The 26,808-nt window shown below is 44.5% G+C and overlaps 1 protein-coding gene across 1 annotated transcript in view; it reads right to left on the bottom strand.

The window, feature by feature from the left end:
* lrrk2 (leucine-rich repeat kinase 2) overlaps positions 1-26,808 on the bottom strand; it is a 39,361-nt gene that overhangs the window by 11,920 nt on the left and 633 nt on the right. Inside the window, exons 2-42 of the mRNA XM_031561731.2 lie at positions 26,542-26,624; positions 26,333-26,442; positions 26,011-26,099; positions 25,241-25,375; positions 24,268-24,402; positions 23,983-24,114; positions 23,529-23,666; positions 23,124-23,371; positions 19,947-20,029; positions 19,656-19,762; positions 19,133-19,262; positions 18,513-18,637; positions 18,012-18,139; positions 17,512-17,656; positions 16,933-17,072; positions 16,514-16,642; positions 16,204-16,374; positions 15,755-16,019; positions 15,363-15,545; positions 15,027-15,151; positions 14,813-14,885; positions 13,840-14,042; positions 13,443-13,693; positions 13,179-13,327; positions 12,672-12,765; positions 12,233-12,419; positions 9,342-9,523; positions 8,893-9,122; positions 8,514-8,641; positions 7,954-8,172; positions 7,553-7,754; positions 6,843-6,931; positions 6,462-6,649; positions 6,013-6,167; positions 5,479-5,625; positions 4,456-4,647; positions 3,323-3,469; positions 2,724-2,836; positions 1,395-1,588; positions 914-1,074; positions 309-479 (exon numbers count right to left, since the gene is read on the bottom strand). Coding sequence (XP_031417591.1) covers positions 309-479; positions 914-1,074; positions 1,395-1,588; positions 2,724-2,836; positions 3,323-3,469; positions 4,456-4,647; positions 5,479-5,625; positions 6,013-6,167; positions 6,462-6,649; positions 6,843-6,931; positions 7,553-7,754; positions 7,954-8,172; positions 8,514-8,641; positions 8,893-9,122; positions 9,342-9,523; positions 12,233-12,419; positions 12,672-12,765; positions 13,179-13,327; positions 13,443-13,693; positions 13,840-14,042; positions 14,813-14,885; positions 15,027-15,151; positions 15,363-15,545; positions 15,755-16,019; positions 16,204-16,374; positions 16,514-16,642; positions 16,933-17,072; positions 17,512-17,656; positions 18,012-18,139; positions 18,513-18,637; positions 19,133-19,262; positions 19,656-19,762; positions 19,947-20,029; positions 23,124-23,371; positions 23,529-23,666; positions 23,983-24,114; positions 24,268-24,402; positions 25,241-25,375; positions 26,011-26,099; positions 26,333-26,442; positions 26,542-26,624 — 6,276 coding nt within the window. The remainder of the gene's footprint in view (positions 1-308; positions 480-913; positions 1,075-1,394; positions 1,589-2,723; positions 2,837-3,322; positions 3,470-4,455; positions 4,648-5,478; positions 5,626-6,012; positions 6,168-6,461; positions 6,650-6,842; positions 6,932-7,552; positions 7,755-7,953; positions 8,173-8,513; positions 8,642-8,892; positions 9,123-9,341; positions 9,524-12,232; positions 12,420-12,671; positions 12,766-13,178; positions 13,328-13,442; positions 13,694-13,839; positions 14,043-14,812; positions 14,886-15,026; positions 15,152-15,362; positions 15,546-15,754; positions 16,020-16,203; positions 16,375-16,513; positions 16,643-16,932; positions 17,073-17,511; positions 17,657-18,011; positions 18,140-18,512; positions 18,638-19,132; positions 19,263-19,655; positions 19,763-19,946; positions 20,030-23,123; positions 23,372-23,528; positions 23,667-23,982; positions 24,115-24,267; positions 24,403-25,240; positions 25,376-26,010; positions 26,100-26,332; positions 26,443-26,541; positions 26,625-26,808) is intronic.

Below are 26,808 nucleotides of genomic sequence, written 5' to 3'. Positions count from 1 at the left end.
TCCATGCTAGGTTAAACAGACAGCTACACACACTAATGTTGAACTGGCTCTGTGAGAGAATTTTGAATTGCATTTACATTTAGTCATTTAGCAGACGCTTTTATCCAAAGCGACTTACATATGTGCGACTTACAATGTATACACATTTTACATTTTATATTTACACTGATGGCACACTGCACATCAGGAGCAATTAGGGGTTCAGTGTCTTGCTCAAGGACGCTTCGACAGGGAATCGAACTAGCAACCTTCTGATTACTAAACGACTTCTCTACCACTGTACCACTGTCGCCCCGTAATTGCATTACCTGGTAGCTTGCCCTGTACGGCCCTCTCGTCAAACTCGCTGGGGAACTTCATGCCGTCGGCGATGCGTTCCCCGCAGGTCAGCAGGTCGTACAGCAGCAGGCCGAAGGAGAAGACGTCTGCCTGCAGGTTATAGATCACTCCACCACGGGCTACTTCAGGCGCGCGGAAACCTGACAGAAAAACAAACTTCCGTTAAGACACAGAACATTTCCTACGCTACTATATTCTCTCCCTTATCTCATTTACAAAAACTCACTGATCTGACTTAGAAGACAATTATACACAATTTAACAGCTTTGGCGCAGTAGGTAGAGAAGTCGTTTAGTAAACAGAAGGTTGCTAGTTCGATTCCCTGTCGAAGCGTCCTTGAGCAAGACACTGAACCCCTAATTGCTCCTGATGTGCAGTGTGCCATCAGTGTAAATGTAAAATGTGTATACATCGTAAGTCGCACATATGTAAGTCGCTTTGGATAAAAGCGTCTGCTAAATGACTAAATGTAAATGTACATCAGTAAGGCACACTGATGTCAAGGCTAAAAGGCTAAAAGGCTAAGGCTAGCAGGCTAAAGCTAATACTTGCGGTGTGTGTGAAGAGGACATACCTGGTGTTCCCTCTGAGCTTCGGACGCCCATGCTGCAGCAGTACTGGGAAATGCCATAGTCTGTGATCTTTGCAATGATCTCAGAGTCCGTCTTCAGGTTGAACAGAAGCACATTATGGGGCTTCAGGTCGCGGTAGATAACCATGGATGAGTGCAGATATCTACCCGTACAAAGACAGCAGGAGGGGGGTGGTGGGGGTTATTATGGTATTATTACCACAAACAGGCGGATGAAATTAAAAAAAGACACACATAATTAAGGTTAAAGGAACTGAATAAAAGACTTATGTGAAGAATAGAGCAGTATGTTTTTTTCACACTTTAGTAGCGAAGCTATGCCTGTTATACAGGAACGCTCTATGTTGAACAGATAGACGCCTGCTCTGCTGAGTGTAAGCTGAACTCACTGTGGGTATTTGAGAAGTATGCTGAGCTAAGCAGTCTCTAGTGAACGGGGCTGTGTGTGCCGTGTGCAAAGTACCTCAGGCCATCAGCCACTTGCAGGGCGATCCTGTGCTGGAGCTTGCGGTTCAGGCTGCCATTCTCATGCTCAAACAGCGAGTCCAGCGAGCCCAGCGGGGCCAGCTCCATGACCAGCACGTGGCGGGGGAGGATGCCAGCCGCCAGCAGCGCCACTAGACTGGGGTGGTGCAGACGGCCCAGCACTGCCAGCTCCTGGGGTGACGAGAGACAAGAGACAAGAGGGTCAAGAGACACCGCCGGACAATCTCAAAATCTGCTTGCAGTCACAGCCCAAACACCACCATTCAACTCATGAGCACTTATCTGGGTCACATTTCTATATATGGAGCCTTAAGCGAAATTTATGCTACTCCGATTTCACGGAGTCGGACATAGGGAACGCCCCTCCGAACACAGGGAACGCCTCTCCGACATTAACCGCTCTCTCCGAACCCTCTCCGAGCACCTACTCATTTTTCTAACTTCCCGTACGAGATTCCCGTACGAGGTTTGTTGGAGAGGGCTCGGAGTAGCATAAATTAAGCATTACTCGAGTTCAGTCATGACTTGACATATCTGGGTTAATTATATCTGTAATGGAACAATGCAGATTCTGCCTGAAGGCTAGGCCTGGACCTGATGACGACTCATTATTCCACCTAGATGTCTGAGAGAAAGTGTCAGCCAGGCTGAGAGAACAGCCAGGGCCACTGATTTAAGACACACATGGCACGACAGGTGGATTCTTAAAGCTGCGGCTAAAGCCACCATGAATCTGGGTCTCGGTTGTTTACATGGCTGACTGAACATCTGTACAGATACTGACATGAGTGACTGAACATCTGAACATCTGTACATCTGTACAACTACTTACATGAGTGACTGAACATCTGTACAAACATGAGTGACTGAACATCTGTACAAACATGGCTGACTGAACATCTGAACAGCTACTGACATGAGTGACTGAACATCTGAACAGCTACTAACATGAGTGACTGAACATCTGAACAGCTACTAACATGAGTGACTGAACATCTGAACAGCTACTGACATGAGTGACTGAACATCTGAACAGCTACTAACATGAGTGACTGAACATCTGTACAACTACAAACATGATTGACTGAACATCTGAACAATGAACATCTGTACAGCTACCAACATGAGTGACTGAACATCTGTACTAACATGAGTGACTGAACATCTGAACAGATACTAACATAAGTGACTGAACATCTGTACAACTACCAACATGAGTGACTGAACATCTGTATAGCTACTGACATGAGTGACTAAACATCTGTATAACATGAGTGACTGAACATCTGTACACATCTGTACTCACCTGTCGGACCAGCCTGTGGATGTAGAGCTCTGACGCGTGCTTGTTGAAGATCTTGACGGCGACATCTTCGTTCTTGTAAATGGCTCTATAAACCGAGCCGAAACCTCCATCTCCTTCAGTCACACAGGGGTCAGCACAGACACACAGAGTTAAAACATTATAAGCCTAAACAGTTTTAAGTAGAACTGATCATATTAAGCAGCATTTACCAACCAAAGGTATGTCAGAGTTGCTCTATCTTACTTGTGTAAAGTCAACAGAGCTTTGTGAAAAGAAGCCAACACACCTTTGGGATAAGAATCAAGACTAGACCTGCTTTTTCTACTGTACACACCTGCAGTGTGTTGACATGCCAGACCACACACACATCATTAGATTCATGTTTCATTTCCTGACCTTGTACTAGACTAAACAATGAGATTCATTCAATAAATCACATCAGTTTCTTTTTTTCAATTCCACCCCATGTTTCTTGTAAATATTCCATGCACATCTCTCTCTGCCTCTGGTGACGGTCACAAGGTGAGTACTGAGGCCAACATGATTATGGGTTTGGGCTTCATGTTTCTGTTCCAGAACCCCCCCTCTTGGCCACTTACCCAGAAGGTACTCTTTGGACAGGTCCATCTCCAGCTCCTCACTGTTGAGCATGGTGCTGGCAGGCTGGTCACTCAGAATCAGGTCAGGGGAGATCTGTGCGATAGGCACCGTGCAGCGGGGATCCTCTGGATTCACCAGCAGGCAATCTGAAGAAGAACAGTTCCACACACCACCCCATTCAGACCTTTGAGCAATCTGAAGAAGAACACAACAGTTCCACACGACCCCATTCAGACCTTTGAGCAATCTGAAGAAGAACACAACAGTTCCACACGACCCCATTCAGACCTTTGAGCAATCTGAAGAAGAACACAACAGTTCCACACGACCCCATTCAGACCTTTGAGCAATCTGAAGAAGAACACAACAGTTCCACACGACCCCATTCAGACCTTTGAGCAATCTGAAGACACAACACAACAGTTCCACACAACCCCATTCAGACCTTTGAGCAATCTGAAGACACAACACAACAGTTCCACACACAACCCCATTCAGACCTTTGAGCAATCTGAAGAAGAACAGTTTCACACGACCCCATTCAGACCTTTGAGCAATCTGACACACAACACAACAGTTCCACACGACCCCATTCAGACCTTTGAGCAATATGAGGCCAAAATGTGGATATAAATATCTGTGTGTGATAACCAACCGGGTCTCGCCCATGCGTTTACAGCTGGTGTTCATACACATGCTCATGATCTACATACTGTCTCATCTCATGTGGTGTGTGCTACATGCTCTCTGCCAAGAAATGACACCAATCTGACATCCCATCACAATGCCAGTCACACTGCTGATCACGTGTGCCGTGTGTTTACGACTGTTTATGTTTGAGTCAAACAACCACAGACACAAGCATGACCACAGACACAAAGAATGACCCCAGACACAAGAACGACCACAGACACAAGCATGACCACAGACACAAGATTGACCACAGACACAAAGAATGACCATAGACACAAGCATGACCACAGACACAAAGAATGACCACAGACACAAAGAATGACCATAGACACAAGAATGACCCCAGACACAAAGAATGACCCCAGACACAAAGAACGACCCCAGACACAAAGAGACATAAATGCAAGTTAGGGCATAAAGTTTGCGGAGTAAAACACACCTTCATCTATGTGGCTGAGCACATCCTCAAGCAGCATCCTGTTGCACTCCTGTCCATCATCAAAACTATACAAGGCCCACTTTTTCAGCAGGGTCTCCCCATTCCCGTGTATGTCTGTGGTGAGGAGCCCAGGGAACCACTCTTCCAACAGGGAGTCGATGTGGTCCACCACCTGGCCCAGGAGAACACGACCTACGGGGGGAGAAACACACGGTGAACATCCCACGCCATCGGCTGCAGTCGGTGGGGGGCATTCTTTCCCTGCTCTGCTTACCTGCCGGAACTCTCCAGAAGCACACCTGATAAAAATTATAACTTTTATAACTACTCAGACTTTAGTCAGGTGTGTGTGTTTGGAGCAGGGAAAGATTGATGATACACAAAGATACTCGAAGAACATATACCAAGCAGCATTGAGAAACCCTCTTGTAAATATGATAGTTGTTGTTTTGGCGCACTAGAAAAGACATGACAGAACCACAGAGAAGCTGCATATGGCACCTTTAGGACAGAAGGGTCTTACTAGGGGTGGGAAAAAAAATTGATTCTTCGATTTCTCTCGATTCTCTCTATAACGATTCTGTCTCGATTCAGAAAAGTTCATAATTGATTTTTTAATTATAAAATAAAAAAAATGTAATACATTTTTTTTTTTTTTACACACATCCATTTTGTGTTGAAATGCAAGCTGCATCGATGATGGCATTGTTCATTGAAAGTCATAATTGTGACAAGGAAAAACTTTTTCTCTAATAAAAAATAGAGAAGGTAATTCATCTGTTGATTTTCTTTAATTATCAAACACAAAGTAGGAAGTGATTTGAGACTCTGAGTAGCAAACTCAAATGTTTTAAAAATCGACATGCATCGATAATCGTTTTATCGGTTTAGAATTGATAATCGATAATCGGTTTAGAATCGATAATCGGTTTAGAATCGAATCGTTGACCTCTGAATCGGAATCGAATCGAATCGTGAGGTGCCAAGAGATTCCCACCCCTAGGTCTTACTATGAGCAGTTACCTTTGCGGGAGCAGGGCACCGTGATCCTAATGACGTTGGCTGGCCCATTCTCCATTGTATCAGCCTCTACCTGGCAGTAGGCCTCTGGGGACCAGCTCAGATAAATGCCCCTCCTCCAGTACAGTCGGTTCGGCTTCAGAGCCTTCTCTGTTCAGTCAAGAACACAGTATACAGAACATCTATTAAAAGTTATTTCAACATTTCATTTTTACTGAAATAAAACCTTAAACAGGTTATAAAATACATATGGGGGCGACAGTGGTACAGGAAGTAGAGAAGTCGTTTAGTAATCAGAAGGTTACTAGTTCGATTCCCTGTCGAAGCGTCCTTGAGCAAGACACTGAACCCCTAATTGCTCCTGATGTGCAGTGTGCCATCAGTGTAAATGTGTATACATCCTTGTAAGTCGCTTTGGATAAAAGCGTCTGCTAAATGACTAAATGTAAAATCTAAATGTAAATGTAAATATACAATTCCATTATATAGTATACTATATCACCAGTGTTATTGAGATTTGCAGTTGATAAATGCTACCTCTTCCACACAGCATGAATGGAGAGACCTCCAGGAGACGGTTGATCTGTCTGGACCAGTAGCCCATGGGGAAGTAGGGCATCTCGTAGAGACGGATGATGACCTCAGAGTTCTCACAGTGAGGCAAGTCAAACACTGGTTTCTGCTCATAGAGACTGAGACGGCACACATCAAATCAAACACTGGTTTCTGCTCATAGAGACTGAGACAGAGCACACATCAAATCAAACACTGGTTTCTGCTCATAGAGACTCAGACGGCACACATCAGCAGAAGTTAAGTCAGGCTTTTAACAGAAGTGGGTCAAGTATATGTTATGTTGATAATAATGACAGCACACTGTAGATTAAAGTTGGTTTTGTCTGTACATAGACAGATGAATACTATAAATAACATCAATCACCACCCATGTTTTGATGGCTGGCAATAGAAACATTGTCTTAGGCTACCTGTTAGGAACCAGGAACTGGTCTTGGCCAAGGGGGAGAGCGATCTGAAACTTCTCCAGCAGTTTGAGGCACTGAGTGAGGAGGCCCTTGGGGAAGCAGCGCATCTCCGTGAGAAAGACCTCCAGGAAAGAGCGCTGCACCACTCCTCTCAGATGCTCCCCGCCGCCAGATATCTTCAGGCCCAGCGTCTGCAGGACGGCAAGAGACAGCTCGAACTGTATGCATGTTTGTGGATATGCCAGTGTTATGTGTGTGTGTGAGCCGGTGTGCAAAGGAAGGATAGATGTTGCCATTGAGTAGTTATAATGGATGCAAGGTTAGATATGGATGTAATGGGGTGATGACAAAACATACAGTTTAGTGTGTCTTGTGTGTGACTACCTGTGAGATAATATTGCAAAGCCATTGAGGGTCTATGAAGTAGAGCTCGCTGAGCTGCAAGGCAGGGTCGTCAAAGTGCAGGAGCACCCCTAAAAGGTCAAACACAGAACACAGCTGTAGTTCAACCTGTAAATACATATCTGCATGGAGAGATGCCGGGGCATAGAGAGTAAACCCCTTCAGTGTTGCAACAGGTGCAAATTAACATACACTTCATTGCTATTTACAAGTGAAAATGTTCCTCTGTATATGGAGAAAAATAATAACTTTATTGCTGGGAATTCTGCCCAAGAAACCCTACGGCTGCAGGGGACAGGGTCAAACTGTGCTTTTCTTCAATGCACTGCAGTTACACTTCACATGAAAAAACTGTGACTACATTAAATAACAAAGGCTGACTGGACAATATTATGTCTCCAATAAACAATGTGCTTTAAAATCTTGAGAATTGTTTGTCTTTTAATACATTTCACAGAAAAATCTGTGTATCTATTCATTATGTGTACACTACTCTGGATACATTTTAAGTTATTTTTTCTTCCTACAGCCAGAATGTGACAGACTCTGTATAAAATCTAATTCAAGGTCAAAAAAGGAAGACTTTTAAACACTTTTAATAGGAACCATTTATCACGGAATCACTCATGTTATTATTATTCAAGATGTATGTTGTGGTTGAAAGCTGCCCAGCTAGAGGCCCAGAGTCTCACCCGTCTCCGTGAGGAAGCTGATGGCGTGTGGCAGCTCGCCCTCCTCCAACTGAAGCTGGCTCTCCTGGATGATCTGGAGCAGGTGGCGGTGCGTGAGCACGGGGAACTCGGGGGACACACGCTCCCTCTCACGCAGGAGCCTCCGCTCCAGCTCCACATACGACTCAGGCACCAGCTGACCCATGACAGGCTGGCCCTGGATCTGAGACACAGACACAGCGATAAGACTCAGGCACCAGCTGACCCATGACAGGCTGACCCTGGACCTGAGAGGCACAGACACAGCGATACACCAAGATGGCCGACACAAAAAACACATTCTGGGCGGTTGGATGAAAGCATATTCTACATCCTAAGCATTAGTTTCTACTTCTGTTTCATAAAGTTATCGTCTAGGTTACCTTAAAGCCAACCACCTCCCTGACGATGGCTTTCCGGAGCCTGTTGACCGAGTCCGTGTCATCCAAGACGGAAAGCATGTGATAATCCCGGATGACCGGGAATCCCGGCTGGCCGAGCAGCTCGTCCCGCACCTTCTGGATGCACGCCTCCTTCTGACGCTCTTCACACTCATCTCCGTGTGTCCCCACCAGGATCACAGGGGACAGAGGGGCCACGGCCTACAGGAGGAGACGGTAAAACATATTTACATTTACATTTAGTCATTTAGCAGACGCTTTTATCCAAAGCGACTTACAAGGATGTATACACATTTTTTACATTTTTACACTGATGGCACACTGCACATCAGGAGCAATTAGGGGTTCAGTGTCTTGCTCAAGGACGCTTCGACAGGGAATCGAACTAGCAACCATTCTGATTACTAAACGACTTCTCTACCTCCTGTACCACTGTCGCCCCCCATATAAACATGACTACGCACTATATGAAGGGGATCTGATGTAAAAAGTCCCAACAGAGCTGAATGAGAGTAGAGTATTTGGCAAGTGCACACACATACTTTGATGTTGAAGAGCCAGGGCTTTATGGCATCCACTTCACTGGGCCCCTTGCTGACATCATACACCACCAGATAGAGGGCACGGGGACCCATGAAGTGTGGATGAGACTCGCTGTACTCCTCTCCACCTGTTCAGCAGGTGCACGTTTAGAAAAGTCAGGCCTCTACTAAAACAGCAAGCTAATGGATTGTGCCAACAAACTGCTTCACACAGTTCCAGGTCTATACTGCCGCTTTTTGACTTGAAATTAGCGGATGATAAGATGATATGGAACTTGGCGTCTGAAATAAAGATTTATTATAAAATGGAGTTGTTTGTTGTTTGTGTTTGTTGTTTGTGAGTGCTTTTGTTGTGTCTCGTGCCTTGAGAAGTGCCCACCTGAGAAGTCCCATACGTTGAGCACCATGTTCTTCTTCTCCCGCTCACGGATGCTCCAGTCCCTGACGTCGATGCCAGCAGCGGCTGGGCTCTGCCCCTGGCGCCACTGCACCCGCTTCAGCCTCATCAGCTGCTGGAGGAGAGACGTCTTCCCACTCTGGGCGTTGCCCACCACGATGAGCTTCATACGGTAGTAGGGCACGGCCTTCTTCAGCCGCTGCTGGAGAAATCTGCACAGCCACAGCCAATAAATTGAACAACAGGTTTTTAAAACATTGGATGATTTCTTGTCACTTTAAGAAGCATTTTGTAGATGTTCACAGTTGTGCAACCTTGCCAGTTTTCAGAGGGTCTGACAGATGTAGATAATACGCAAAAATACCATTGAAGTGACAGTACAAACACTGTTAAATATTAAAGCCATGTCAATCAAACACGGCAATGCAGACCTGACGATGTCTTTGGTCTTGTTCCCGATGTGTTTCAAGTCCAGCTGGAGCTTCAGCCCATCCAGAGGGAGATCCCACAGCCTTCCCAGTTTTCCCATCTCATCTGGGAAGGACCGCAGGCCGTCGTTCCCGCTTACATCTAGAGACGTTAGGTCCTCCAGCAGGCCGATCTGTGGAGGGATCTGGGACCAGAAGCAGATGTCTCAGTAGGAGGTTGTCAACGTACACACTCTTCATAGCATAACTGTACTCTACGCAACAGAATACTGATCGAGGTGGTGTATACTTCAGTAAGACACACAACAGAAGACTGATCGAGCGTCGAGCGGTGTGTATACTTCAGTAAGACACACAACAGAAGACTGATCGAGCGGGCGGTGTGTATACTTCAGTAAGACACACAACAGAAGACTGATCGAGCGGTGTGTATACTTCAGTAAGACACACAACAGAAGACTGATCGAGCGGTGTGTATACTTCAGTAAGCTTGAACACAACAGAAGACTGATCGAGCGGGTGGTGTGTATACTTCAGTAAGACACACAACAGAAGACTGATCGAGCGGGTGGTGTGTATACTTCAGTAAGACACACAACAGAAGACTGATCGAGCGGTGTGTATACTTCAGTAAGACACACAACAGAAGGCTGATCGAGCGGTGTATACTTCAGTAAGACACACAACAGAAGACTGATCGAGCGGTGTGTATACTTCAGTAAGACACACAACAGAAGACTGATCGAGCGGTGTGTATACTTCAGTAAGCTTGAACACAACAGAAGACTGATCGAGCGGGTGGTGTGTATACTTCAGTAAGACACACAACAGAAGACTGATCGAGCGTCGAGCGGTGTGTATACTTCAGTAAGACACACAACAGAAGACTGATCGAGCGTCGAGCGGTGTGTATACTTCAGTAAGACACACAACAGAAGACTGATCGAGCGGGTGGTGTGTATACTTCAGTAAGACACACAACAGAAGACTGATCGAGCGGGTGGTGTGTATACTTCAGTAAGACACACAACAGAAGACTGATCGAGCGGGTGGTGTGTATACTTCAGTAAGCTTGAACAGAAGACTGATCGAGCGGGCGGTGTGTATACTTCAGTAAGACACACAACAGAAGACTGATCGAGCGGGTGGTGTGTATACTTCAGTAAGCTTGAACAGAAGGCTGATCGAGCGGTGTGTATACTTCAGTAAGACACACAACAGAAGACTGATCGAGCGTCGAGCGGTGTGTATACTTCAGTAAGACACACAACAGAAGACTGATCGAGCGGGTGGTGTGTATACTTCAGTAAGACACACAACAGAAGACTGATCGAGCGGGTGGTGTGTATACTTCAGTAAGACACACAACAGAAGACTGATCGAGCGGTGTGTATACTTCAGTAAGCTTGAACACAACAGAAGACTGATCGAGCGGGTGGTGTGTATACTTCAGTAAGACACACAACAGAAGACTGATCGAGCGGTGTGTATACTTCAGTAAGCTTGAACACAACAGAAGACTGATCAAGCGGTGTGTATACTTCAGTAAGACACAACAGAAGACTGATCGAGCGGTGTATACTTCAGTAAGACACACAACAGAAGGCTGATCGAGCGGGCGGTGTGTATACTTCAGTAAGACACACAACAGAAGACTGATCGAGCGGTGTGTGTACTTCAGTAAGACACACAACAGAAGACTGATCGAGCGGGCGGTGTGTATACTTCAGTAAGACACACAACAGAAGACTGATCGAGCGGTGTGTGTACTTCAGTAAGACACACAACAGAAGACTGATCGAGCGTTGAACAGAAGACTGATCGAGCGGTGTGTATACTTCAGTAAGACACAACAGAAGACTGATCGAGCGGTGTGTATACTTCAGTAAGACACAACAGAAGACTGATCGAGCGGGCGGTGTGTATACTTCAGTAAGACACACAACAGAAGACTGATCGAGCGGTGTATACTTCAGTAAGACACACAACAGAAGACTGATCGAGCGGGTGGTGTGTATACTTCAGTAAGACACACAACAGAAGACTGATCGAGCGGTGTGTATACTTCAGTAAGCTTGAACACAACAGAAGACTGATCGAGCGGTGTGTATACTTCAGTAAGACACACAACAGAAGACTGATCGAGCGGGTGGTGTGTATACTTCAGTAAGACACACAACAGAAGACTGATCGAGCGTCGAGCGGTGTGTATACTTCAGTAAGACACACAACAGAAGACTGATCGAGCGTCGAGCGGTGTGTATACTTCAGTAAGCTTGAACAGAAGACTGATCGAGCGGTGTGTGTACTTCAGTAAGACACACAACAGAAGACTGATCGAGCGGGCGGTGTGTATACTTCAGTAAGCTTGAACAGAAGACTGATCGAGCGGTGTGTATACTTCAGTAAGACACACAACAGAAGGCTGATCGAGCGGGTGGTGTGTATACTTCAGTAAGACACACAACAGAAGACTGATCCAGCGGTGTGTGTACTTCAGTAAGCTTGAACAGAAGACTGATCGAGCGGTGTATACTTCAGTAAGACACACAACAGAAGACTGATCCAGCGGTGTGTATACTTCAGTAAGCTTGAACAGAAGACTGATCGAGCGGTGTGTATACTTCAGTAAGACACACAACAGAAGACTGATCGAGCGGGCGGTGTATACTTCAGTAAGACACACAACAGAGGACTGATCCAGTGGTGTGTATACTTCAGTAAGACACACAACAGAAGACTGATCCAGCGGTGTGTGTACTTCAGTAAGCTTGAACAGAAGACTGATCGAGCGGGTGGTGTGTATACTTCAGTAAGACACACAACAGAAGACTGATCCAGCGGTGTGTGTACTTCAGTAAGCTTGAACAGAAGAGTGATCGAGTCGTGTTTACCTCAGTAAGCTTGTTGTTGCTGAGATGAAGCTTCTCCAGGCGAGCCCATTTGTAGGCAGGTCCACTCAGGTCAAGAGCACTGATATGATTGTGACTAAACATGAGCTCTCTGAGGTTCACGGACGCCCAGGCAGAAGGTCCAGGCAAAACAGAGATTTGGTTGCTCTTCATGTCCAAAGATTGTAAACTGAGGAGAAAGAGTGAAGACAAGTTAGACAGTCGTTGAAGCCACCTTCAGTTTTTCAGTTCTCCAGTAAATAAAATACAAAATCTCCTTCCTTTTAAATGGGCACAAACATTCATTCATTCATTCATTATCGTCATCATCATTTTTTTTTAAATAGAAAGAAGGATACTGATCACAGAGACAGGATATAAACTACATCAACATATCATAATATTGCCTTAATGTTTCCTTTGGTGTAAAAGACCTACTTACTTAGGCAAGTTCACAATTACATCAGGTACAATTGTGAAGCAATTATTTGACAACTTCAGGGTAGTTATTTTTGTGGGAAGTAGTGACAAAGAACCTATAAAACAGAGTTCATGTAGACAGGTCAAAAATAGAAAATATTTTCGTTTCAAATACTACAGTGCAAATAAAACACAAAGGTCTTCTGACTGATCACACAAATCAAATGTGCCTCAGGACATCATCAGTGTTTTAACTGAGGCACCAAGGCTGTGCAGGGGGTAGAGAAGTCGTTTAGGAATCAGAAGGTTGCTAGTTCGATTCCCTGTCGAAGCGTCTTTGAGCAAGACACTGAACCCCTAATTGCTCCTGATGTGCAGTGTGCCATCAGTGTAAATGTAAAAATGTGAATACATCCTTGTAAGTCGCTTTGGATAAAAGCGTCTGCTAAATGACTAAATGTAAATGAGACTGTGTGTGTGCGTCTGCTAAATGACTAAATGTAAATGTAAACTGACCACTTGAACTTACTCAGTTTGTTCCCTGAGGCGTTGAGAGTCTCGAGTTTGGGGCACCCTGACAGGCAGTCATTGGAGATGTGCTCAATGTTGTTCTTACTCACATCAAGAACTTTCAGTTCAGTTAAACAGAGGGGGTCTGATAGGAGGCTGATCTTGTTCCTGAACAACACAAGAAACAAATAAACTGTTGATAGCTTAGTCAGAGCAAGAAAATGTAAATAAATAACCTGTGCTGACCAAGAAAACTCCATTTCCCAGCTGTCCCACAACCCACCCTTCCAGAGAGAACTCCTCCAGTCTTTCCATGACATGACCTAGCTGGCATTGGAAGGTGGTGATGTGGTTGAAGGAGAGATTGAGCTGCCGCAAAGTCAGACAGCAGACCGCAGGGTCAAAGGTCAACAGTGGGCCCACACAGTTCCGTGACACGTTGAGGGTGCTCAGAGCGGGCAAGCCAAGGATCTCGGCTGGCAGTGACTGGAGTTGGTTGCCTTGGAGATCCAAACGAGTCAGTCTCCTGAGACACTGAGACACATTACCCAGACACAGATGGATAGTTTTAAATCAACAGAAAAAATTGAAATAAAAACAGCCTAGAGGTTTTTTGCAGAAGTCACACGAGACTTAAAGGTCAAACGAGACTTAAAAGGTCACACGAGAACTGTGGTTACCTCACACAGTGAGCTGGGAAACGTGCTCAGGATGTTCTGACTCAGGTCCAGGCGCAGCAGATGCTCCAGCTGCTTCTGGACTGAAGGACTGTCCATCAGACAGCTCAGGCTGTCAAGCTCGTTCCCGGACAGGTCCAGCAGACGGATGCCCTCTCTGTCCCCGCCCGACAGGGAGGGAGAAGGGCTCTCGGCAGAGCTCAGTACTGAAGAGAACAGCAGAGCAGAAGAACACTGAGACACACATCCCAACACAGAACACAGCTCCTTAAAGGATACCAAAGCAGAAGAACACTGAGACGAGTCTGTCTCAACACGTAGTCAGTAATTGTCAATTGGATATTATGGACAATTAGGGGCCGGGATGTTGGAGCCATTTCTGCTGTTTTGTGATTTATTTGTGATATTTATGTTGTTTGGTAATTTCAGGTATTTTGAATATTGTTAGTATTGCGATCTAGGCTCTGCTGTGATGTTTGGTGTAGCCCGTGTCACAGGGTGCTTGGTGTTGGACACGGATTGGGTGTCTAAACTCCGCCCTCTTTGGTGATTGACCTTTACATACAGGTAACAGGTGGTGGGTGTTTGAATGAGTTGGCGGGAGTAGAAGGACACAGTTTTTTGACCGTGGTCGTGGTCGTGAACGTGGTTGTTCTGTAAAACCTACGTTGTTAATATAATAAAATCTGAAACTCTGACTTCACGCGTTCTGAACATCTATCTACCCTGCCAAAGTGGATCCGAGCGAAATCGCGTCGGATGCCGCAACAACACAGCTCCTTAAAGGATACCAAAGCAGCTGTCCTTGGGCATGGAGGAGAAGGATTCCATCTGACAGTTCTCTGGCTCAGTCCAAAAGCTCACAATCACAATACAGCTATTTAAGCCTCCAAGCTTTTAAATGTCTTACACAGGAAACATCCAGACAAAAAAAAAAATCTTACTCTTATATTTTCTACCATATTTCTTTACCTACCTCTGTGGTTCTGCATGTTTCTGTTAAACTTTTTGTGAAGAGACTTGTGCGAGTCCGACTCTGCTTGGCCTCCCTGTGAGCGGACAAGAGAGGGCACGGTCAAGTGAAACCCAATGAACCATGTTAGCCATGCTAAGCACATGCAGTAAACCCAATGAAGCATGTTAGCCAAGCTAAACACATGCAGTAAGCCCAGATGTGTTGGAGCAGCTACCTCAGAGCTGCTGTGCCTGCGTCGTCCATTCTGCCTCGATGCTGACTTGGCCCTCTGACCCTCCGGGGAATCACAGAAGGACATACTCTGGGCTCCTCTGAGCATACTGTGGCCTCCTTCACTGCCTATTCATAGTAAATGTCATCCCAGTAAGTATGGAAGTGCAGTATACATAATTACATGACCTCAAATGTACAACTCCCAAACATGCTGTGATGATGATGGGCATAATTTATAGATGACTGTATCTACATTATTTTCTCCCTAAAAATAAGTTGATATTAAATATTACTGTCACATAATGTGAAAACTGCTGAAAGCAGAGGGGAGACCCACCGTCACTCTCTATGTCCTCGAAGGCAAACACGAGGCTGTCTTCAAAGGAGAGGTGGCTGGAGTCATCACTCTCTTCCCCAGAGAAGTACCCAGCATTGACGTCATTCAACAACACTGGTGACGCCATGGTCTCTCTCCTCCTTTGGTATGCCTGGATCTGACGGGCCAAGCTTTGGCCTTTACCTGCGCACACACACACACACACACGCACACACACACACACACACACACACACACACACACACACACACACACACACACACACACACACACACACACACACACACACACACACACACACACACACACACGTGAAAAAACAAGTATAGATGGATCAGCACCTTCCATATCATGACTACAACAAGTGGGGGGGATATGAAGGAGAGACTTACAGTTCCTCCTGTGGCCACTGGGAGGCACTCTGCGCCCGGACAGGAGTGGGCTGAGCCAGGCTGCCTCCAGGCGGCCCAGTCTGAAACCCCCCAGGCAGAGGGCGCTGTTGTTGAGGTCCAGGCCCAGGCGACCCAGCAGCAGGATGACCACGGGGCCGTTCCCACGCCTCACACACGCGCCCAGAGCTCCCCGCAGGTGCTGCTCGTGAACGCCCGCACTCAACAGCAGCTCCACAAGAGCCAGCGGCCCGCCCCTCTCACACACCTGCCAGAAAGTACACGCACACACACACACGCACACGCACGCACACACACACACACACGCACGCACACACACAGAGACACAGAGACACACACGCACACACACACACAGCGTGATAATGAGGCACCATGTCATCTCCTCCCAAGCACACAAAAGACTGACCACTACACCACACCATATCTCTTGCCTGGTATATGAGGGACTCTGTTTTAGTCTTCTTGTTGATGTCGGCTCCCAGCTTTACGAGACACTCGGCCATAAGCAGATCCCCAGCCTCACAGGCCTTCTCCAGCATAGTGTACCGGATCTCCCCATCAGCCGCCATCTTGGACAGGCACTGGCAGCTCAACTTGTGCAGCTGACAAGACAGAGACAGATAAATCAAATCAAATCAAATCAAATCAAATCATCAAACAGAGGGCCACAGTGTTTCAGTAATGGGAATGAAACGTAAATCTAAATGCTTGACACTCGTCCCATCTCCAGCGCATGCTTACCGAATCGTTGCGTTGTTCTGAGGAGTGCTGCCTCAGCTGCTCAAAGATCTCCTTGGCGAAGTTTTCACTCTCGAGAGCAGCGGCTGCAGCGGAGCAGGTTTCCATCAGCTTCCATGCTACTTGGAAACCCTAGAGAGAGAGAGTGGCCATCAACCTTACACTCGACACAGTCAAAGAAACCGACAGAAAACCCTAGAGAGAGTGGCCATCAACCTTACACTCAACACAGTCAAAGAAACCGACAGAAAACCCTAGAGAGAGTGGCCATCAACCTTACACTCGACACAGTCAAAGAAACCGACAGAAAACCCTAGAGAGAGTGGCCATCCACCTTACACTCAACACAGTCAAAGAAACCGACAGAAAAACGTAACTCATTTTCAAAGCTCACTCTCACGGAGTGATGATGTTTGACCCACTTTCATACGCATCTCTACATCTTCACTGTACTGCCGCACAGACTGCACGATCACAGAGGCCAGGACGGGGACAATCGTGCGAGAAAGCTTCTTTTTGCTGATGAGGTAGAACAGGAGGCTTAACCCCCAATAGTGGATTTCTGAAAAGAAGGAAAGAATCTGGAAATTACGTATTTCATTCATACTTCTCCTTCATACTTCTCATTCATACTTCTCCTTCATACTTCTTCTTCATACTTCTCCTTCATACTTCATACTTCTCCTTCATACTTCATACTTCTCATTCATACTTCATACTTCTCATTCATACTTCTCATTCATACTTCTCCTTCATACTTCTCATTCATACTTCTCATTCATACTTCTCATTCATACTTCTCCTGAAGTTAGCGCTCATACCCATGAATCTCTTCTACAGCAGGCAAGAGAAACATCTAAATGCTGTCGATGTGACATGCCATATAATGTATTCCCCTTGAGTGAATATGGCTTATTAGAAACGTAGTATCATAAGGTTGACTCACTCCATAATTGCATTTTGATTTGGCGGGGTCTGAACTAGGGTGTCCCCAGACTCACCACGTTTCCTTGGAAACATCTGTAGTGTATGCAGTACGGTATCTATGGCTCCCTGTTGGCACAGGAGGTCAACCGCTCCAGAGCAGTCGGCCAGCTCAAAGAGGACCCGGAGGCCGTACTCCTGAATGTCTTTGTTGCTGATGAACTGGAGAAAAAAAAATCACCATCTCATTACTACATCTAACCCACCAACAGTTGTCCATTCCAAGATGTCATTACAACAAAAAGCCACGAGCAGTTGAAAAATAAACCAAGCTGTTAACAGACTGAAATAAGTCAATGTGTACTTCCGGACAGAGTAATGTCAGAAAAATGAGTCAACCAGAGCCATACCCTTAAAGCAACCTTTTAAGTTTAAAGTAGTTCATCCTTCTTGTCTATTCTTTTTGGTTGTACTTTTTTAGTGTTTTGTTTCATGGTTGCAACTAAAGATGATAGATGCTCCAACTTCAATTGTTGATTGAGTTTCTGTGGAGTTTCTGTGGGTCTTTGCCTCTTACCCTGTTGAGAGCCTCCAGGTAGACTGCGTGCGCTCCCTCCAGCACACACTGGTTCTTCAGCACCCTCAGGGACACATCCTCTGTGTCTGGATCCGCTACAGACATGCCATGCTCCTGCAAACTCCTGTCTGCTCAGCAGAGCACAGCAACAGCACAGTAAGACAGAGCTTCAGTTTTAGACTCCTGTGTAGGCAATACACATTTCTACTGACAATATCGAAATACACATTTCTAATGACAAGATGTAAATACACATTTCTAATGACAATATCTAAATAAACATTTCTAATGGCAAGATCTAAATACACATTTCTAATGGCAAGATCTAAATACACATTTCTAATGATGATATCTACATACAGCCATTTGAAACACTGAATAGAATTACACCATGTACTTTCGTCACAGAACAGTTGAGCACATTACAGTATGGCATTTGTTTGGGTTGATTATTTTGTATAATGACAAACAAAACTGATAAAAAAAAAGTATATTTCATACCCGGGCTGAGGAAGGTGAGGCTGGCTTGTAGACCGTCTAACTGAACTTGTGGGTGAAAGTTATGGTTCACCATAGCCTTCAGGATCTGTTCCATAGCCATGGAAGTCTCGTCTAAACTTGCCCTCCTAGTACAGAACACAAGTGAGAATCATTTCAGTTACCTCTGGTTTCTAGATCTTTCCACACAGTAGTTGCACCAAGTGTGTCTACATCTTAAGTGTTTTTTCAGGAACAATACTTTTGAGTTCATGCTACACAAATGGTGCGAAAAAGGATTTGGCTGTTAGGAAACTGAAGGGCATAGTTGTGGTGTGAACATGGGTATACAGCTCAGGACTTACATTTACATTTTACATTTAGTCATTTAGCAGACGCTTTTATCCAAAGCGACTTACATATGTGCGACTTACAATGTATACACATTTTACATTATACATTTACACTGATGGCACACTGCACATCAGGAGCAATTAGGGGTTCAGTGTCTTGCTCAAGGACGCTTCGACAGGGAATCGAACTAGCAACCTTCTGATTACTAAACGACTTCTTTACCACTGTACCACTGTCGCCCCATAGTCGTGGTGTGAACATGGGTATACAGCTCAGGAGGACTCCCTTACCATCCCCGGAACAACTGGTGAAGCAGCCTGCAGCCACTGCTGGAGACTCGAGAGGACTTCATGTGCCTCTTCATGATCTCCACAGTGTTGAAGTGGATGCCGTGGGACAGCAGCTGCCCTCTGGTTTTACCTGAACAATACATACATTAGGAGAAACTCTTCCCTTCATTTCTACGGAGCCCCTTAAGGCTCATGAGCAATAGTTTTGCATTGACCTCAAATTATGTTTTTGTTACCTTCGCAAAACTTTTGCATTGTCATAACACTTTTGTGTTCTTGATGTAACGCAAAAGTATCGCAAGTGTATAGTTTATAGTGTAGTAGTGTGATTGAGTAAACTAGCTTGTGAAAGAACTCAGCCTGACATTTATGTCCAGTGGATCCACCTGTTCCCGGGCAGCTCCTCTGGAGTCCTGCCAGTCCAACACTCAGTCTCAGGCCAGGTGTGTGTGTGTGTGTGTTTATGTGTGTGTTTATGTGTGTGTTTATGTGTGTGTTAACACTCAGTCTCAGGCCAACTCACCATTCCACTGGACGAGGGTGCAGAGGGCGGCAGCAGCAGCCTGGAACACTCCAACATAAGTAGAATGGAGGAGCATCGCAGCCATGATCTTCCTGTGGAGTGGACTCCTGACACAAATACACACATAGGTGAAGGGTACAGGTGTGTTTGTGTGTGTGTGTGTGTGTGTGTGTGTGTTTTTATGTGTGTGTTTATGTGTGTGTGTGTGTGTGTGTGTGTGTGTGTGTGTGTTTATGTGTGTGTGTTTATGTGTGTGTTTATGTGTGTGTTAACTCTGTTCAGCAAGTGTACCTTCCCTCCTGCTCCTCACATACATGGTTCCACTGTCCACCACCATGCAACAACAGGTTGTTCAGTGCCAAGCAGGCAGCCTCCTAGAGAATCAGAAACACAGATAGTTAGCCTGTTAGCCTCAGAAACACAGATAGTTAGCCTGTTAGCCTCAGAAACACAGATAGTTAGCCTGAGCCTCAAACACAGATAGTTAGCCTGAGCCTCAAACACAGATAGTTAGCCTGAGCCTCAAACACAGATAGTTAGCCTGAGCCTCAAACACAGATAGTTAGCCTGTTAGCTTCAGAAACACAGATAGTTAGCCTGAGCCTCAAACACAGATAGTTAGCCTGTTAGCTTCAGAATCACAGATAGTTAGCCTGAGCCTCAAACACAGATAGTTAGCCTGTTAGCTTCAGAATCACAGATAGTTAGCCTGTTAGCTTCAGAATCACAGATAGTTAGCCTGTTAGCTTCAGAATCACAGATAGTTAGCCTGTTAGCTTCAGAATCACAGATAGTTAGCCTGTTAGCCTCAGAAACACAGATAGTTAGCATGTTAGCCTCAGAAACACAGATAGTTAACATGTTACCCTCAGAAACACTGATAGTTAGCCTGTTAGCCTGTTAGCCTCAAACACAGATAGTTAGCCTGAGCCTCAAACACAGATAGTTAGCCTGTTAGCTTCAGAATCACAGATAGTTAGCCTGAGCCTCAAACACAGATAGTTAGCCTGTTAGCTTCAGAATCACAGATAGTTAGCCTGTTAGCTTCAGAATCACAGATAGTTAGCCTGTTAGCTTCAGAATCACAGATAGTTAGCCTGTTAGCCTCAGAAACACAGATAGTTAGCATGTTAGCCTCAGAAACACAGATAGTTAGCATGTTACCCTCAGAAACACTGATAGTTAGCCTGTTAGCCTCAAACACAGATAGTTAGCCTGAGCCTCAAACACAGATAGTTAGCCTGTTAGCTTCAGAAACACAGATAGTTAGCCAGTTAGCTTCAGAAACACAGATAGTTAGCCTGTTAGCCTCAGAAACACAGATAGTTAGCATGTTAGCCTCAGAAACACTGATAGTTAGCCTGTTAGCTTCAGAAACACAGATAGTTAGCCTGTTAGCTTCAGAAACACTGATAGTTAGCCTTAGCCTCAGAAACACAGATAGTTAGCCTGTTAGCTTCAGAATCACAGATAGTTAGCCTGTTAGCCTCAGAAACACAGATAGTTAGCCTGTTAGCTTCAGAATCACAGATAGTTAGCCTGTTAGCTTCAGAAACACAGATAGTTAGCCTCAGAAACACAGATAGTTAGCCTGTTAGCCTCAGAAACACAGATAGTTAGCCTGTTAGCCTCAGAAACACAGATAGTTAGCCTGTTAGCTTCAGAAACACAGATAGTTAGCCAGTTAGCTTCAGAAACACAGATAGTTAGCCTGTTAGCTTCAGAATCACAGATAGTTAGCCTGTTAGCCTCAGAAACACAGATAGTTAGCCTGTTAGCATCAGAAACACAGATAGTTAGCCTGTTAGCCTCAGAAACACAGATAGTTAGTCTGTTAGCCTCAGAAACACAGATAGTTAGCCTGTTAGCCTCAGAATCACAGATAGTTAGCCTGTTAGCCTCAGAAACACAGATAGTTAGCCTGTTAGCCTCAGAAACACAGATAGTTAGCCTGTTAGCCTCAAACACAGATAGTTAGCCTGAGCCTCAAACACAGATAGTTAGCTTGTTAGCCTCAGAAACACAGATAGTTTGCTGGAAATGAATCCTTTCTCTCTTACGCATCTCTACTGCAATTGAGTCTTCCTTCAAAGTCTTTGTTTAATGTACAGATCATGTGTAATTAAGAATACATTTTGTTTTGAACTAAAAAGAAGATTAAAAAGAGATTTTTCTGTATGCTACTGTAAATTAGATATGAACACTTCTAAAGCAAGTTAGAACTGACAAGCACAACAACTGGCACTCACTGATCTCAGATGAGCCACTTTGGCTATCAGTTTTACAGCAGATGTGAATAACCATTAAAAACTGCAATGTCATTGTTTTGAGCATCAAATCAAAATGCTTCCTCTTACGGTGACAGACGTGATTTCAGCACCATGTCACAAAAGTTGTTGTGGATGAAAATCGCAAAAAAATTCCACCAGGCCATGCCTACAGGCGTTTTCTCTGACCTACCAATAACATCCTCATGTCCCTGCACATTTAGCTGAACACTTGTCAATAACATCCGCATGTCCCTGCACATTTAGCTGAACACTTGTCAATAACATCCGCATGTCCCTGCACATTTAGCTGAACACTTGTCAGTTGCGTGCCTTCAAGAGACATTTGGAATGGTTCAGGAATTTCAAATGCCAAAGTGCTCTAATTGTTCACACCCACATTCAGTCTACATTTGGCCACAGTTGTCTGGAGACATACTGTATATGTTGACATTAATATCCATCTGGCTGCAGACATACTGTATATGTTGACATTAATATCATTAATATACTGTATATGTTGACATTAATATCATTAATAAACTGTATATGTTAACATTAATATCATTAATATACTGTATATGTTAACATTAATATCATTAATATACTGTATATGTTAACATTAATATCCATCTGGCTGCAGACATACTGTATATGTTAACATTAATATCCATCTGGCTGCAGACATACTGTATATGTTAACATTAATATCATTAATATACTGTATAGGTTGACATTAATAACATTAATATACTGTATATGTTGACATTAATATCATTAATATACTGTATATGTTAACATTAATATCCATCTGTCTGCAGACATACTGTATATGTTAACATTAATATCCATCTGGCTGCAGACATACTGTATATGTTAACATTAATATCATTAATATACTGTATAGGTTGACATTAATAACATTAATATACTGTATATGTTGACATTAATATCATTAATATACTGTATATGTTAACATTAATATCCATCTGGCTGCAGACATACTGTATATGTTAACATTAATATCCATCTGGCTGCAGACATACTGTATATGTTAACATTAATATCATTAATATACTGTATATGTTAACATTAATATCCATCTGGCGACACAAGACTACATGATTCCTAACGGGTTCCAGCGGGAGCTTGTATCTGAGAGCAGAAGCAGGAGAAAGAGTGAGCCAACACTGTAGCTGACCTGTACAGCAGCGTCAGCCGTGTGAAGCTCCAGAGCTGTGCAGCTCGCCTCCATCCAGCACAGGCCTCCTTCTTCTACCCCCTTCACCTGACTCCTCTCCCCCGCGGGCTCCTCCTCATCCTCACTCCTCTCATTCTCCAGCGCTTTGTTCAGCACAATAGTTTTAGCTGGAGAAAGCAGAATCAGAATCAGAATCAGAATGGGATTTATTGATTTATTTAGTGGCCAACAGATGTACTGCAACTGAACTAGGATTTGCATGAGTTTACACATTATTGCAGATTACATACTGATGTCTACGAAACTGCTAATGCTATTTTGAGTGTTAATTTGAAATGTTTGTGTGTATGTTTGTATGTCTGCATGTGTGTGTGTGGGTGAGCGGCGAGTGTCATGTCTGTGTGTTTCTGGAGGGGCACTCACTAAGGGAAGCCAGACAGGTTAGGGCTGATGCTTGTAAGGTGGCATTTTCTGGGTAAGCGAGGCACGCTTTCACTGCGACTCCGTGGACTCCATTCAGCACCAGTATGTTGTAGTAACTCTCTGTGAATTCACAACACAGCAATTGGAATCACCCCAACTTCATTTACCAAACTCTTACCAAACCAACCTGACAGCTGTTAAGTGAAACTAGACTTCAGATTGTAGTATTTATTGTTACACCATGTTTTTTTTTATTGCTCTTAGCTTGACTGTTCTCTCCCTTGTACGTCGCGTTGGACAAAAGCGTCTGCTAAATGACTAAATGTAAATGTAAATGTAAATTCAAAGTCCCACACACACGTGTGTGACCTTTCTGCAGGTAAGGACCCGTCGAAGAGCCCTAGTGACCTGTCATGTCAGTAGAGGGAGAGCCCACCTGAGGTGAACTTCTGAAGCAGGCAGCATCCGACCTCCTGCAAGGCTTCTGAGCATGGAAATGAGAGCATGGTGTGACTGATGAGGGAGTAGCATCTCTCCTTTTTGGACATGAGGATCTCCACATTGCTGGCTGCAGCAGACACACACACACGCACACACACACACACACACACACACACACACACACACACAGACAGAAGAGGTGGGATGGGGATGAGAACAGGAGGGACAGGGAGATGGATGTAGACAACAACAGTGCTACGGGCTTTTGTAACTAACTCACATGGGCCAGCCAGTGGCAGCAGCACTCTTAAAGCGTTCAGGAGCAGGTCCTCGTTGTCCGGGAACGTCTGAGCCGCTCTCAAGACCACACTGTGATCCTGCCTGTCCACAAAGTCCACCAGGTGCTCATCTGATACTATGCATGTGATGGAAAATAGGAAGTCATTCCACAAACACTTCAGTCACAGCCAGGTAAGTGTCTCTTATAATGCACATCACTTCAGTCACAGCCAGGTAAGTGTGTCTCTTATAATGAACACGTCACACAGCCAGGTAAGTGTGTCTCTTATAATGAACACGTCACTTCAGTCACAGCCAGGTAAGTGTCGTCAGTCACAGCCAGGTAAGTGTGTCTCTTATAATGCACGTCACTTCAGTCACAGCCAGGTAAGTGTGTCTCTTATACTGCACACTTCAGTCACAGCCAGGTAAGTGTCTTCAGTCACAGCCAGGTAAGTGTGTCTCTTATACTGCACACTTCAGTCACAGCCAGGTAAGTGTCTTCAGTCACAGCCAGGTAAGTGTGTGTCATTATAATGCACATTGTAGGATTTTAACTCTGAAGTTCCCGGTCACTATCCTTTACTACATAATGGGAATATGAGAGAAATCAGAACATCACTAATATATGCAAAGCATATTTTGACTGGATTTTTTTCAAATACATTATTTATGCATAAAGTGGAGATAATACAGAGTGAAGCGGTCTGAAGCTGGGACAAGCTGAAAGGGGCGACAGTGGTACAGGAGGTAGAGAAGTCGTATAGTAATCAGAAGGTTGCTAGTTCGATTCCCTGTCGAAGCGTCCTTGAGCAAGACACTGAATCCCTAATTGCTCCTGATGTGCAGTGTGCCATCAGTGTAGATGTAAAATGTGTATACATCCTTGTAAGTCGCTTTGGATAAAAGCGTCTGCTAAATGACTAAATGTAAATGTAACATTTTTAGTAAGGGGCACGCCTGCCAAAACAAACCTCTCTCCAGAAGCACTTGCAATGCCAGACAGCCCTGCGATTGCACCTCTTCACTGCCTGGGAAAGACTTCATTCCTTCCACGATCAGGTCAAACACATCCACATCCTCCTCCAGAATCTGCAGCATTATGTCAGCTGGCAAAACAGAGAATCGTCACTAGCATGTTTTTACCATCCTGGTAAAGGCTAGAATGTGTTTACCATGCAGCCATAGGGGGAATAGAATGGTGAAGTATGCAGTGGCCTAGTGTTGGTGGTCTTCAAACTCTTTCATTGTATGGGTGGTATTTCACTTAAGGGTCAGTCTAGAGCTCGGATGTTGTAGTGAATAGCTGCACTGTGTGTGCTTCTCCTTGACGTAATACTGGAACTGTATGTGTACCCTGTGAGTTTAGTCCATCTAATGATTTAAGTTGATTAATTATGTTCTAGGTTAGACCAAAATCTGACCTACATAAGGACTACTATGGAATGTCTCTAGGCTTCAAGCCATCTTTGCAATGTCACTCAACAATGTAGAAGCGTGTGGTTTTGCAAATAACTTCAGCAAAAGCAACTTTTTACAAGGCATTACAAATACTGCACCAACAGTTGCTTAGATAAAAAAAAAAGGGTCACAATAATTCAATATTTTGATAGGCTAAATATGATACATCCAACACAATACATTTAATATATTTCACATATGAAGACAGTGTGCTGTGAATTGTTCTGGATTGGTTAGTTATCAGCACAGTTATAGTGATGTCTCAAGGCCACAAGATGCTTACGTGATCTGAGGAGATGTGCAAGGGCCTGCAAAGTTACCGTAACGACCCCACACTCTGTCATATGCATTGCTAGCACCTTAAGGATCTGCCTGTCCGCGCGGACACACACACACACACACACACACACACACACACACACACACACACACACACACACACACACACACATTTTTCAAATATTTTCGAAATAGCTACATTTAGCTATTTAAATATTAAATGGATGCTTACATAATGGATGCATGCATTATGCAATTACTCACTCTAACCAACTAACATTGCACACTCTCACTCACGCACATACATACACTGTACACATACTTACTGGTGAACTCCCAAAACATCCCACTCTTTTAATGAAACCAAAGGGCTGGCCAACTTCTCCAAGGTTTTGGGACATATTTCTACCAGTCTGCACAGCAGTGACCAGCCTACCTGTAACCCAGACAACCAGAAGACAAGTCTCTCAAAGAATGGATCATCGCAGTTTCTAACAGAGAACTGCTTAAAGTGCAAGATGACCGATCTGATTACCTGCTGTACTCCCTTACTGCTGGTGTAAGATGACAGCGCAATCAGCAGTGGCATGTGTGCCTCTTTGTCTTCAAAGAGTTCAGCTGCTGAAAACAAATTAATTCATCATATAAAAATAGATCATATAGCTCAACTATTTCAAAAATGTAAAGCATTGCCAAAAATAGAATATTTCTCCTAGCCTCTTGTAACCCAAAGGTTACACGATGCTTCTTGCATAAGTTCAACGGTAGACTGAAATAATAACTAATGCTACATTTGGAGAAG

Source organism: Clupea harengus, chromosome 3 (assembly GCF_900700415.2).
Source record: "Clupea harengus chromosome 3, Ch_v2.0.2, whole genome shotgun sequence".
Classification (NCBI taxonomy): Eukaryota; Metazoa; Chordata; class Actinopteri; order Clupeiformes; family Clupeidae; genus Clupea; species Clupea harengus.
The sequence above is the reverse complement of the archived record's forward strand: the minus strand, read 5'-3'. Positions and strand labels throughout refer to the sequence as shown.